We start from the raw sequence: 14625 nt of genomic DNA on the forward strand, positions 1-14625 counted from the left end.
GTACCCCTCTAGGCTCTCCAACCCTCCCCAAACCCCTTCTCCCCTGAGCACCTCTCTAGGCTCTCCCACCCTCCCCAATCCCCTTCTCCCCTCTGAGCTTCCCCCTCCCCTGAGCCGGTCCCGTCCTGTGCCCTCTTCATTGAGGGCGTTGGCCCTTCCCTCGTTGTGTCCCGCCCTCGAGGAAATAGGAAGTTACCTCAGAAGAGGGCGGGACAAAACGAGGGAAGGCCTGACGCCAGCGACGCGATTTTCTCCTTCACAGGGCAGACGGGAAGCGCTGCCTGCGTCGCTGCAATGGATTAAAAAAAAAAAACAGGGTAGCGGCAGGAGACGAGAGCTGTCGGCTCTCGACGGAGCACCCCCCACCCGCCGACACCCGGGGCGGACCGCCCCCACCGCCCCGCCCTTGCTACGCCACTGCACCTCTGCTCATGTGCTGCAGTGCTATTCTGTGCATAAAATCTTGCAATACTAATATTTATCCACAGAATATATTATAGCACATGTGCAGATGTTTGCAAATATAATTTTCTTCTGCTCAGACCTTTGTGCAACTCTAGCTGTCGTTAGCACAGAACTGTTTGCCCTCAACAGACCAGCTCTTCAAGCATTCAGTTCTGTCATTTTTATATACACATGCTCTTTGGGGAACCAGGAAAAAAAGCTACAGGTACTATATGCTGACAGTGAAAAGGGGAAACAGGAATGAAATCCCCAGTAACGTATGAACATAAGCATTGCTATATTGGGATAGATTGAAGGTCCATCAAGCCCAGTATCCTGTTTCCAACAGTGGCCAATCCAGGTCACAAGTACCTGACAAGATCCCAAAACAGTAAAACAGATTTTATGCTGTTTATCCTAAGCACTGGATTTTCCCAAGTTCATCTTAATAATGGCTTATGGACTTTTCTTTTAGGAAATTAGCCAAACCTTTTTTTTAAACCCTGCTAAGCTAACTGCTTTTACCACATTCTCTGGCAACGAATTCCAGAGATTAATTACACATTGAGTAAAGAAATATTTTCTCCAGTTTGTTTTGAATTTACTACTTAGTAGCTTCATTGCCCCCCTGGTCCTAGTAATTTTGGAAAGAGTAAACAAATAATTCACATCTACCTGTTCCACTCCACTCAGTATTTTATAGACCTCTATCATATCTCCCCCCAGTCATCTCTTCTCCAAGCTGAAGAGCCGTAGTCACTTTAGCCTTTCCTCATAGGGAAGTCGTCTCATTCTCTTTATCGTTTTCCTCGTTCTTCTCTATACCTTTGCTAATTTTGCTATATCTTTTTTTGAGATGCGGTGACCAGAACTATACACAGTATTCAAGTTGCAGTCGCACCATGGAGCAATACAAAGGCATTATAACATTCTCATTTTTGTTTTCTATTCCTTTCCTAATAATTCCTCATATTCTATTTGCTTTCTTAGCTGCTGCTGTACACTGAACAGAGGGTTTCAACTTATCAACCATGACACCTAGATCCTTTTCCTGGGTAGTAACTCCTAATGTGGGACCTTGCATCACATAGCTATAGTTTGGGTTCCTCTTTCCCACATGCATTATTTTGCAGTTGCTCACATTAAACGTCATCTGCCATTTGGATGCCTAGTCTCCCAGTCTAGTAAGGTCCTCTTGCAATTTTTCACAATTCTCTTGCAAATTTAATGACCTCACTAGTAACTCCCATCTATAGAGCATTTTTAAATATGTTAAAAAGCAGTGATCCCAGCACAGATCCCTGGGGAACCCCACTATCTACTCTTCTCCATTGGGAATACTGACATTTACCTTACTCTCAGTTTTCTATCTTTTAACTAGTTTTTAATCCACAATAGGACACTACCTCCTATCCCATGACTCTCCAATTTCCTCTGGAGTCTTTCATGAGGTACTTTGTCAAATGTCTTTTGAAAATCCAGGAACACAATATTGACTAGCTCACCTTTATCCACATGTTTATTCACCCCTTCAAAGAAATGTAGTAGATTGCTGAGGCAAGATTTTCCTTCACTAAACTCATGTTGGCTTAATTATTTATTAAGTATGCTTCCAGTTCAATTTCCTGTTAATTTTTTAAAGAAAATTGATAGAATTCTTTCGCAGTTTCTGTGAATCTTTAAACTTTCCCATTTATCTATTTGCACCCTTAAGTTACCTAAACAGAAAGGTGGAGTCAATTTTCCTGATTTTATTTTTTATCATAATTCTTTCATTCTCTTTAAGGGATATTATTGGTTCCTTGATGACTATTCTTTTTGTACCCCTTCATGGTTGCATTTGGAAAGGTCATTATCACACTCTATTCCTTTGAATGTTTTAGCAGAGTTGGACCCTAAAAGTTGTAGGTTTTCAAACCTTAGCAATAGACTTGTTATAACTACAACTATAACAACTTTTTCAGTTTTGTCAAAGTCTTTCCCAAAATCTTCCAATTTTCTCTCGAATATAGTTTTGACAAATAATAAGAAATTAATGATTAACAGTAAGATCATAAACTGGCCTATTTGTCAGAACTGTAATATCTGTTTTTTGATTCAATTGATCTGAAAACCTTTGCTCACTTACAGAGTTTAATATTCCTAATTCTCAAATATTACAATGGTACCAACTGCGTAGTGTAATTAAATCCAAAAAAATGGAATCTCAGTTATATTAATCAAGTACTGGATCTTAATAGCTTTATTGAAGATCATTGTAGATTAAACCACAGGGCCTCTTTATTTTATAAAACAATGCAATCCTATACTACTACTTCTTGTAGGGTCTACTCAACAAGTGTGGGAATTAGATCTCAATGACTGATTATCAGATACTCATTGGTCTCAAGTTTGGTTGAATGACCCAAGAGCCTCTTTATCAGCTGCTCTAACACTGCCGCGCAACTTAAGAACAATCTACAAACAAACTTCCTTCCGCAAAGTATTGAAGACCCATCTTTTTGAAAAAACATACAGAAAGAGCCAAAACACATAAAGTCCATACTCACTGTTCACTAATGCATCACACATCCAATTCTACAATCCTCTCCCCGTAATCTCACACCACTCATACCTCCACTCAGAGAAATATGTATACCATATGTCTTCATGCCTTAATATTGCCCTTTAAGCCTCCCATTGTCCCCTTCCAATGTTTCAATGTCTGTGTTCCATTGTTATATTCCTTAACGTTACTTGACTATCTCGCTTAAATCTACACAATGTAATCCATAACCAAGTTGTAACAAATTATATTTCCATCATTTATATCATATTGTAAGCCACACTGAACCCACAAAAAGGTGGGAAAATGTGGGATACAAATGCAATAAATAAATAAATAAATAAATAACACAATCTCTTTTCTTTATGTATCATAGGGCCCTTTGGACTCCAAGAAAGAGTAAATTGTCTGGTTCCTCAAATTTTGACCTATGTTGGTCATGCAAAAAAATTTACTGGAATTCTTATGCATGTTTTACTAGTATGCCCTAATCTAGTTTTGTTTTGGTCAGATGTCTGGGATAAGTTGAAGGAGAATTTTGGTTTCTAACAATCTTTTTTACCAAAATATATGATTTGAATTCCATTTTTTCTTTCAGGTGATGATAAATTATCATTTGACTTTCTACTATCTGTTGCATTAAAAAATTAATAATCTCACATTGGAAAGACAACTCTCAAGTGAATCTTTGGTGGAACTGGAATTTATTGTACAAAAAATATGAACAGTCTATTAATCATAAAGAAACTTCAAACTGCCCAAAACATAGCAGCACGGCTTATATATGGAAAAACACGTTTTGACAGTGCCAAATCACTCTGAGAAAAACTGCACTGGCTTCCAATTAAGGAACGTATCACATTCAAAATCTGCACAACAGTTCACAAAATCATCTACGGCGAGGCACCGGGGATACATGACAGACCTCATTGACCTTCCACCCAGAAACACCATAAAATCAGCATGATCACACCTAAACCTCCATTACTCAAGCAGCAAAGGACTCAAATACAAATCCACCTATGCTTCCAGCTTTTCCTACCTGAGCGCACAATTGTGGAGTGCACTACCAAAAGTAGTAAAAACCACACTCGACCACATGAATTTCCGGAAAGTACTAAAAACAGAACTGTTCAGAAGGGCATACCCCACCGACCCAACATAAAAAACCTGGACATCTACGACACAACAACCAAAGATCGTAACAGACATATCCTAACTCTTCCTTTCCCTCTCTAAGTTCTCCCCAATTGTCTTTACCATACATGTATCTCACTCTACCATAATATCACCTTGATATTAATCGCAACTTGTATTTGTTCAAACCAAAATCGGTTAACGCTGATTACGGTACCATGTAAGCCACATTGAGCCTGCAAAGAGGTGGGAAAATGTGGGATACAAAAGCAACAAAATAAATAATAAAAATAAATAAATAAATAATTATTCCTCATTAGGTCTTCCTGCTGGCCTAAGGAAATGGAAAACTTTCTCCTATTACTTATAAAACTCAGCTTTGGTTATTATATGTTGTGCTGATGTGCATGTTTTTCTGAATTGAAAATGTATTCTTGTAAAATTCAATAAAAATACATTAAAAAAATTGTGATTGATTGATTGCCCACTGCAACTCCTTGTGACTCTGGGAAATCATTTAACCTTCCATTGCCCCAGGTACCAAAATAAGTACTTGTATATAACATGTAAACTGCTTTGATTGTAACCTCAGAAAGGCAGTACATTTAATTTAATTCTGGCATTTATAATCTGTTTAACCATCAAGTTCAAGGTGGAGAACAATCACACATTATAAGCAGGTACTTTCTCTGTCCCTAGAGGGCTCACAATCTTGGATTTTGTACCTAAGGTAATGAAGGTGAGCTGAAAAATGACCTGTGGTAGTGTAGGTGCATGTTTTGGGTGTGCACAGATCCATTTTTCAGCCCGTCTGCAAAAAAATGCCTTTTTTAAAATTTTTGCTGAAAATGAAATTGGTGCACGTTGGGCACGCATAGGGCCTACACAGCTTAGTAAAAGGGCCCCGAAGTGACTTGCCCAAGGTCATAAGGAGTTGTAGTGGAAATTGAACCCAGGCCACATATCAAATCTTATCCCCCTTTCCTTCCCTAAAGAACTGATATTCTCTCTCCATCCCACCCCCAGATCCAACATCTCTTCCTTCCATCCCTCCCTCTCCTCTTCCCCCGTCCATTATCTCTCTCTCTCTCTCTCTTTTCCCTCCCTTCCTCCCATCTGGCACATCTCCCTTACTCCCCTCCACCCCATAGCAGCAACACAAACTTGGTGGTGAGCAGCACCAAGCTCTTCTTGTGGCTACTGGAGCTTACCGCTTCGGCAAAAGATTCCACCAGTAGCCTCTCCAGTTCTGCTCACGGGTCTGAGGTTCACTCCCTCCCCCACCCCCCAGGAGTTCTGCATCTGTCCCCCCTTAATCCCCCCTAAGACTACCTTAAAGGTGGTATTCTTTTGATCCCCAGCAGTAGCAACATTGCACATTCGCTGCCTGCGGCCTGCTGCAAAGCTTTCCCTCTGGCCCGTCCCACCTCCTTTGACATCACTTCCTGTTTCTGCATAGGTGAGATGGGTCAGAGGGAAAGCTTCAGACCAGGCCATAGGCAGGATATTTGCAATGCTGCCAGTGCCTGGAACCAACAGAAGACCACCTTTAAGGTAGAATGGTGTGGGGATAATATGCTGGATTGCGCTGAGGACAGGGGTCAGGAGTGGAAGAGAGCAGAAAAGATGGTTGAAGGAGACAGGAGATGCCGCAATGTGATTTTTTTTTAATTGTGATTAATTTTTAAAATCGTGATTAATAATTAATGCATTAGTCACAGAGTTAACTGCAATTAATTTGCAGCCCTATAATCAAGATGAGAAAGGGATATAGCATAAGGTATTTGCTTAACGTCTGAATTTGCCTAACCATAGCAAATCATCTAATGATTTCTTTTAAAAGCCTGTGAGAACTAGTCTTTCAGACAAAAGTGTGGAGTCACACACAAACACTTCTAAAAGCCATACACATAAACAAATGGATTTTTGGAAAATTGCCCACCCTCCCTATGGGTAAAGACCCTCATTAATGGTTCTTTAGGTTTGTCAGAACCTATTATTTTGCTTGAATTGCAGTTGCTTTTTTGTAGCCCCCAGAAACTGCCATTCTAGGCAACTGCCTAGTCTGCCCAATGGATAAGCTAGCCTGCAAGAAATGAGATTTACCTTTCTTTCACCCTTGACTAATGAAGGGCTCGTTTTATCAAGCAGCAGTAAGGCTACCATGTGGGTAGCAGGTGGCAAAACAGCACTACTTCCTGAAGTGCCCAGTTTTGGTTTTGCCGCGCACTGTTTTCTGTGCCAGAAAATAATTTTGTATTTTCTAGCGCAAGGGGTGGGGAGTAGGCATGATTACCACTGGGTTAGTGCATGAGCCCTTACCGCCTGCTAAAAAGGAGGTGGTAAGAGCTCAGGCAGTAAATGGCCCTGCACCAATTTTTTTTTTATCAGCCCATTGTCAACAACCTCCATGTTAATTAGCGTCCAATGTTCCCATCAATCTGTTCCCATGGAACATTGGACACTAAAGGGTTTTAAAAAAGTTTTTTTTTACGGCCGCAGTAGTAAGTGGGCTCGGTGTGCAGCAATTCCATGTGCCCATGTTATCGCAGGCTGCTTTCTTCCACTGCTTAGCTTAGTATAAGGGTCCCTAAATTTCCAGTTTTAATAAAACTGTGACTTGAACTCACCTGCCTGAAGTGGGGAGTAATTCTGAATCCTTTCATTTACGTGAGATTAGTTCACTTTACACTTCCACTTTTGGCTACTATAAACATTAGTAAATTGTAATCTTTCCTAAGGAAAAAGGCATACTAAGCTTCGTGCATCTTATCACACTGATGCATAAGAAGCTATATAGACTTGCTCCCAACTGAGGGGCAGCGTGGAGTTTGGAACCCAGCAGGAGCAGCAAAGTCCTCCCTCTTCCCCACCACAGACATTTAGGTATAGCCATACATCTTCTGAGACAGATAGTATCCCCTTCCATCCCCTCCCCCCACCTACCATACCATTTGACAGTCCCAAACCCAGAATTCCAGCAATGGTGCTAGGCATGCAGAAAACCTACTACTACTACTACTACTACTATTTAGCATTTCTATAGCGCTACAAGGCGTAAGCAGCGCTGCACAAACATAGAAGAAAGAGCCTTTTGGAATTTGCAATGCTTTTTATTTGATCAACATGAAAAAATGTATATAAATATGCTCTTGTACATGAGTTTAAGAATATAAGGAGTCCTAATGAAGCTGTACACTCTATAAATATTATATTATTATCATCCCAGGTCTATATCTACCTCACCCTTGATACTGTTAGGGACAGAGTGATGGCTCTTAAGGCTCTGTTCCTGGATATGATGGATCCTGAAAAGTCACCTCTTCAGAAGCACTGCTTATAGCCTAGACAAGCATGGGGAAAAGGTCGTTGGCTACAGCAAAAAGGACCAAAATAATCTGCAGCACCAACTTTTATTTATAGAAAAAATCACTTAATAGGCATTTACCCCCACCATAAGGAGAGAAGATGCCACAGTATAAAGCACGTTTTATTTTAAAACAATCACATACAATAACATTTTGCTCTGCAAATAAATATGATGTATATATTATATACTTCTGTAGTATTTTACATAATATGTACACTGGGAATCGTGCTTTAATCAGTTTTGAGACATTGGATCTTTCGCTTCTTCTGCCGGTGGCTTCTGGAGAACTCCTCTCTCCTGGGCGCTAGAATCTGGGTGCCTACAGGTAATGGAGATGCCCCGCTTGGCCAGACTGGCTTTCTGCTGTTCTAGGCTCTGCTTCCTCCACTTGATCCTCCGGTTTTGGAACCAGACCTTCACCTTGGGGGGGGGGGGGGGGGGGGGGGGAGTGAACAGGTAATGTTTAGCAAGTTGGTCAGCCTACAATCATGATAATAGATAACAGGCAAAAGTAGTCACTAAAATTCTGAATACACCCTGTTTGTTCCTCCTTGTTGTAAATACATTTTGTAAACAAACATTGAACACAACCTATTTTGCAAGGCAAGCATTGCCCTTTGGCTATAATATAACCATAAGAACATAACAATAGCCATACTGGGCCAGACCAGTGGTCCTCTAGCCCAGTATCCTGCTTCCAACAGTGGCCTAATCCAGGTCCCAAGTACCAGGCAGAATCGCAATTAATAGCAACATTCCATGCTACCAATCCACTTCCCCATGTCCACTTCAATAACATACTGTAGACTTTTCCTCCAGGACCTTTCCAAACCTTTTAAAACCCAAATTCCTTACCGATGTTACCACACCCTCCAGCAACCAGTGCCAGAGCTTAAACTATTTTTTGAGTGGAAAAAAAATGCCTCCTATTTGTTTTAAAAGTATTTCCATGTAATTTCATTGAGTGTCCCCTGGTCTTTGCACTTTTTGAAGGAGTGGAAAATTGATTCACTCTTTTCTATTCTACACCACTCAGGATTTTGTAGACCTCAAACCTATCTTCCTCCTCCCCTCAGGATTTCTTATAAAGAGGGGCCCAGTATATGAGTGTGGTTACTACTCCTGACAGGTTCAGCATACAGAAAAAGAAGGCAGGGATAAAAGTGCCAGGAAAGGCACCGGGATGGACATACAGTACAGAAGCAGGAGTTCCTGATCTGGGGACGGTGGGAGGCTGGCAGCTGCTTTACCTGGGCTTCGGTGAGATGCAAGGAAGATGCCAGCAGGAACCTCTCAGTGCCCACCATGTACTGCTGCCGGGCAAACTCCTCCTCCAGTCGGGCTAGCTGCTCGTTGGTGAAGATGGTGCGGATCCGCTTGCATTTTCCAGGGGCGGATTTAAAGGCAGAGAAGTAGTTCTTGGTTATGCAACAGTCTGAGGAACAGAGAAAGCAAAACAAGACAAGCGAAGTTCAGCAGTGTGCATAGGAATGAGCAAGGGGGAAACGATGAGAGGAAAAAAAACAGAGCGAGAGAAAGCTGTCATTGCAACTGAAGCAGCGAAAGTGACTAAAGACAGGTGGAAGAGGGAAACCTAAAGCCGAGCTGCAAACTGGAGTTCAGAGTCTGCTGACAAATCACTGACAAGGGCAGAAACACAACCCCAAGATCTAGCTCGGGGCGGAGTGGCCCTTACCTGGCCCGATACACGCCACAGCTCGGTAGCCCCCTGCTGGTGGCCAGTGACCCGGGTAGAGCGGCCGGGGCTGCGGCGGTGGGGGCATCGGCAGCCACCAGGCAGTGCCCCCGGGGCCCCGCGTCGTCTCCTCCCCGCTGCTGCCCAGCAGCGCCTCGATGGTGAAGGATTTGCCGGCGGCCGCCTTGGCCGGGGCCGGGGAGAGGATCGGGACGTGCACGGGCGGCAGCAACAGCATGATCAGGAGCTCGGGAGCGTGAAGCAGAGCCGGGGCAGCAGCTCCCCTTATATCCCAGGCCCAGAGCCTCTCGGCTCCCGCTGCGCTTTTGTTCTCTCAAGGAGCAGGTGGGGGAAAAAAAATCTCTCCAGTCAGGAATTGCTGCACCGATCACCCGCTGGGGCCCAGGATCCTGCCGCTGGAGCCCCTTCCTGTACTGTCCGCCAGGGGGAGCTCTGCGCCCCTCCCTACCAGGATCACCCACTGCTGCGGGGCAACCGGGCAAGGTAAAGCCTTTTTCGGCTGTTCTAGAGCTCCAGGACCTTCAGAGTATCAGATCCTATTTTTCACAATGATTGGGGGGTCCTGAATGCATCAGAAATGGCTTTTTCTTGGACATAGTGAGGGGGTTTTCTCGCAATGTGCCTCAAAGGAGGGGAGCAAACCACCCTAAACACTGCATAAAGTCATATTTTTTTAGTTTCCACTTTATTCAACCTCCCCACTGAGCAGAAATGCGAGTCTTTGGGATTTGTGGCATTTTTGAAAAGGAGGGGGACGGGGGAGGGGTTGTCACTGGACAGTTGTTACTTGTGTGTGGTTTTTCGTGGACCACTTTCACCCCCTTAACCTTTCTCTGTATTTATACATTCATTCTGTGTCATGTAAGAAACAGTCACTGTGCACGTTGCATGGTGTTACCAGAACTTTGCACGGGGGCAGTTTCGGCTTGTTGCTCGCTTCTCCTCTGCTTGCTATCTGTGCAAAGTGCCAAAATCGTGATGTGATGCAGATGGCTATTAGTTTTAAATTCTAAAATCTTACACCTCCTCCTAATGAGCTGGGAAAAATCACACCTCACTCCACGACCCTGCGGGGAGCAGGTTCGAGTCAAAAGGAGCCAATGTTTCCTTTTTTTTTATTATTGGAGAGGAAATGGGACTAAAGGGAGAGCAATACCAGGGCTGAAACATCTGTAACCCCCACCCCCCCCCCCCCCGGTTTGGGGAAGACAAAGTTCTGATCCGATCCCTTCTGTTAAAATGGTCCCGGTTGCCTGTAGCTTCAATGTAGGCTGTTGGGGGGGGGGGGGGGGGGGGGGGCTGGGATTGGTGAAGCTGAGGTAAAACCCAAAGTTGAGAAAAAAGTCCTGATTGGATTCATTCGGGGAAGCACGTTTTTGTGATGACTTCTGTGGGTGACACGTAGGTGAAAGTGGCTTCTGCAGCTGGGAAATGGAAAAACACACAGAGGCGACAGAAATCACAGGCCTGGGCGGAGAGGGGAGCTGGTTTACTAATTGCCCCCACACCTCCAGTCCTAATCCCGGGGATTGATCTGATCATGAAAGTGCTGTTTTGGGGGTTTTTTCCTCGAGTCTCTTCATTTCTGTTGATGCTCCGGTGGTCCCTGTGAATGATTTGCAAATATTGATTTTTGTTGTGTTAAATCGGAGATGGGTTTTCTAATGATTCCTAAAAGGTTAAAGCTGTCTTGTCACTGTTGTGATGAATTCTTTGCCATCAATCAGAACTAATTTGTGCCACTCAATTTAATACGAAACATTCATTTCTAAATGGTTAAAAAGTCAAAGTGGATGGTTTAATTCGCCACTGAGTCCTTGTTGTTGTTACATTGCATGTGTTCTACTAAATTTATATTTTAATGAATGCGTTGTTTTCTTTCGATCTTAGTTCAGGTCAGTTACTTGCTTTTTTATTTTATTTTTGTTTTACAACCTGTACTGCAGATTTTCTTCCTCAAGTGAGTCGACAAAATACTGAAAAAAATTGCTATAAAAACCTGCACACTATTACACTGTCACAAGTGTATTTCACTTTATTGAGTCCTGCAGGGATGGGAATGCGTACAATCAAGAATGCATTTCGAAAATTATTGTGGCAGCTACGCTGAGAACTGTTCGTTTCAATTCAGTTGTAGAGACCGGAATAAAGAGTAAAGGGTTTTTTTTTTTCTCTCTCGCTTCTTGTAGGGAGCATGGTGCTGAAAAGCCATCCCTCGCAGGTTTATAATGCAGTAAACACAGTTTATTTGGGATCAGTGCAATTTGACTTAAAAAAAAAGTGAACAGAAGCTTGGAAATCAGAGGTCTTATCTCCTGTGGAGTAGGGCCACCCAAGAGGTTACAATATTTAATATATAGTATACATGAGAGAGATTTGCATGGAAATCTCTCTCATGTATACTCATTAAATTACAAAATATCATTGTAATATACTCAATCACCAAAAACATCTTTATTATATAACATAGAAAATCTTATTTAAAAAATGTATTGAGCCACTAATCAACTGATCAAAGCACCTGCTACATGGCCACAACTTTGCCAAGAGGAAAGTCACTCGGTGTTGGTGCAGTCACATTCAGGGGGTCTTTTACTAGGGCTTAGCTCAGGTTATCTGCAGCAGGGCCCATTTTATTCCTGTGGGCCCTGGCATAGATAGCTTGGGCTCATCTTTAGTAAAAGACCCTCTCAATTCTCACCCACTACCAAATGTAGAAGATGCCATTCCTAAATGCCGTGGGTCATTCACCATAGTCCTCTCTTAGTCTCTTTATACAATAAGCAGTATCTTCTGGGCCAGTGGTTCTCAACCCAATTCTTGTTGCACTCCCAGGTTTTCAGGATATCCACGATGAATGTGCATGACAGAGATCTGCATGCACTACCTCCATTGTATGCAGATCTGATTCATGCATATTTGTTGTGGAGATCCTGAAAACCTGACTGGGTTGAGAATCCCTGTTCTAGGGAGTCAAACTTGTACAGCTGATAGCTGGGAGATACACTTACCTAGAGCAATATATCTACAGTGAATGTGAGATATGCATAAAATACATTTCCATTACATAGCTTCCCACTGTTCCAGAACCTGTGACAGTTGTGTCCATCGACCGGCGGGTGGAGATGGAGAACTGGGGGCGGATCCGAGGCCTGTCCTTCTTGGCATCCAGTCCAGCTCCTCAGTATTTTCTAACTCCAGCAGGTGGATGGACACACTTTTCAGCCCCTGGTTCTGAGTGATTTGCTCCTGGTCCAGTTGGTCAACTGGTCCCCAGTTGAGCTTTGCAGGTGGCTTGAGTCTGCAGACTCATATCTGGAGGTTTTCAGATCCCTGTCTCTGGTGCCCCACAAATTTACTTCTTCTCTCCCTTAATCTTTCCCCTGTTTCCTGTGGAGCTCTCCTGTTCCAGCACAACAACCTTAAAAAAAAAAAAAAAGGAGACGGAAAGAAGTTTGCTGATGAGCGTAGGGCAGAGTATCGGTCCTGATTATTTCTCATCTCAGGTAAGACTTGTGGAGGCTGTGAGCTTGGGGAAGCAGTTGGCTGTGGTAAATCTGACTAAAGTTTGACTCTGAACCACTTGGAGGGTGCAAGTTCTACTTTGATCAGATCTTGATTCACTGATTGGGACTGTGTTGTGCTGCGATTGTGCCAGTCAGGGTGAATAGCGACTCCTGCAGAGGCAGTTAAGCAGTCTTCCCACTGTGGGACCCACCTGCCGACAGGACATTGCAGTGCATGCAAGCCAGAAATACTGCAGGACTTAGGGGGAAACAACAGAGGTTGCTTATATCAACAAGAAAGGCAGGAGCCCCAGCCATCCAAAGGCGATGGAAGTGGCCTCCCTCATGAGTTGGGCAGAGAAAACTTTTCTTTGCTTGTTGGCAGCTCGTATTGTTGAGTCCTTGAATGTGGAGGTGAACTTTCTCAGTAGGCACTCCTTAGACCTGGGAGAACGGGAACTATCCAGCTGATAGTGGACCGATGGGGTTTTCCGCATCTGGACTTGATGATAATAAGGAATGTCAAAGTGCCCAATTCTTCAGCCATTGGAAAGAATCGGGCTCAATGGGGATCACAGCCCTGTTCGGCGACACATCTACTGTATATCTTCCCTCCTTGACCCATGGTAGGCAATGTGTTGAAAAGGATTGCATTGCACCGGAGGTAAATAATTCTCATAGCCCCAGATTGGCTGCAGAGGTTGTGGTATACGGACTCAATTCAACTGCTGGATGGGGATCTTTTCTCCATCTTCCGCAGGTATATGGCCTACTGAAGCAAGTCCAGTGCTCATGGAGGATCCGTACCCCTTTGGTCTTATGGTTTGGCCATTGAAAGGGCTTGGCTGAAACAAAAAGGCGATCATTAAGTACAAATAAACATATTCTGATCCGAAGCTGACCTGGTGTGTGGAGAAGGAGAGCCTGAAGTGCAGCAAAATAATGAGCGGAGTAGAGCGGACAGATGTGAAGCGTTTGTTTACGCTTTCAAACAATAATAGAACCAGGGGACACAAGATGAAGCTAGAATATGGTAGATTTAAAACAAATAGGAGAAAGTTTTTCTTTACTCAGCATGTAGTTGGACTCTGGAACTCGTTACCGGAGAATGTAGTGACAGCGGCTGGCCTTACGGAGTTTAAGGAGGGATTGGACAGATTCCTGAAGGAAAAGTCCATTGAACATTATTAAATTTTTTTTTTTTGGGGGGGGGGGGGTTGCCAGGTTCTTGAAGCCTGGATTGGCCGCTCTCAGAGACAGGATGCTGGGCTTGATGGACCTTTGGTCTTTTCCCAGTATGGCGGTGCTTATGCTTATGCTTACTCATAAAAATGAATGGATTCCTAATCTATGGAATTGTGTAGCAGCTCTGTGGCCGGGTAATAGGGATGCTTCTTTCCCGCTCCCTAATTATTGCAATTCACCCCACAAGACAACGTTTCTGAATTCAAAACCGGTAGATGATAGTCTTGGAAGAGTTTTGTCAAATGAATCTCATCATACATCTGGAAAGTAGTGGTGGTGGTGGTGGGGGGACCACTAAAGGCTTTCAAAGGGAGATGAAAGGGGCCAGAATTGCAGAGCAGATTTGGTCATTATTAGTTCTTAATTACAGACTTGAAAGGCCAAGATAAAAAGCTTGACGGCCCTCTGTAGAGGACTAGGTTTGCTTGCCCAGTTTCATTATTAAGTACTTTCCCTCTTTTTTCCCCTTGTTTTGAAGAGTCCTTCAAGCCAGCTCAGCAAACTTTGGCCGGCTCATTGCTTATTGAGAAAGCCACAGCAGCCCAGGCTCTCATAAATGATTGTTAAACACTTCAAATGTCTGCAGGAACAGACATTTCTCCAAAACGGCTTTTCCTCCCTGACACCCCCTTGCAGAAAGAGAGAGCAAACACAGCAGTAT

General features: G+C 43.4%; 1 protein-coding gene across 1 annotated transcript; it reads right to left on the reverse strand.

The window, feature by feature from the left end:
• Nucleotides 1–7620: 7620 nt before the first annotated feature.
• Nucleotides 7621–9557, reverse strand: LOC115462553 (homeobox protein not2-like). Its single transcript, XM_030192546.1, has 3 exons — nucleotides 9193–9557; nucleotides 8747–8931; nucleotides 7621–7916 (listed from the first exon to the last, which is right to left on the reverse strand). Exons 1-3 carry the CDS (start codon nucleotides 9428–9430, stop codon nucleotides 7731–7733), a joined length of 609 nt encoding a protein of 202 aa, XP_030048406.1. The 5' UTR covers nucleotides 9431–9557; the 3' UTR covers nucleotides 7621–7730.
• Between the last annotated feature and the right edge of the window lie 5068 nt (nucleotides 9558–14625).

Source organism: Microcaecilia unicolor, chromosome 2 (assembly GCF_901765095.1).
Source record: "Microcaecilia unicolor chromosome 2, aMicUni1.1, whole genome shotgun sequence".
Taxonomy (NCBI): Eukaryota; Metazoa; Chordata; class Amphibia; order Gymnophiona; family Siphonopidae; genus Microcaecilia; species Microcaecilia unicolor.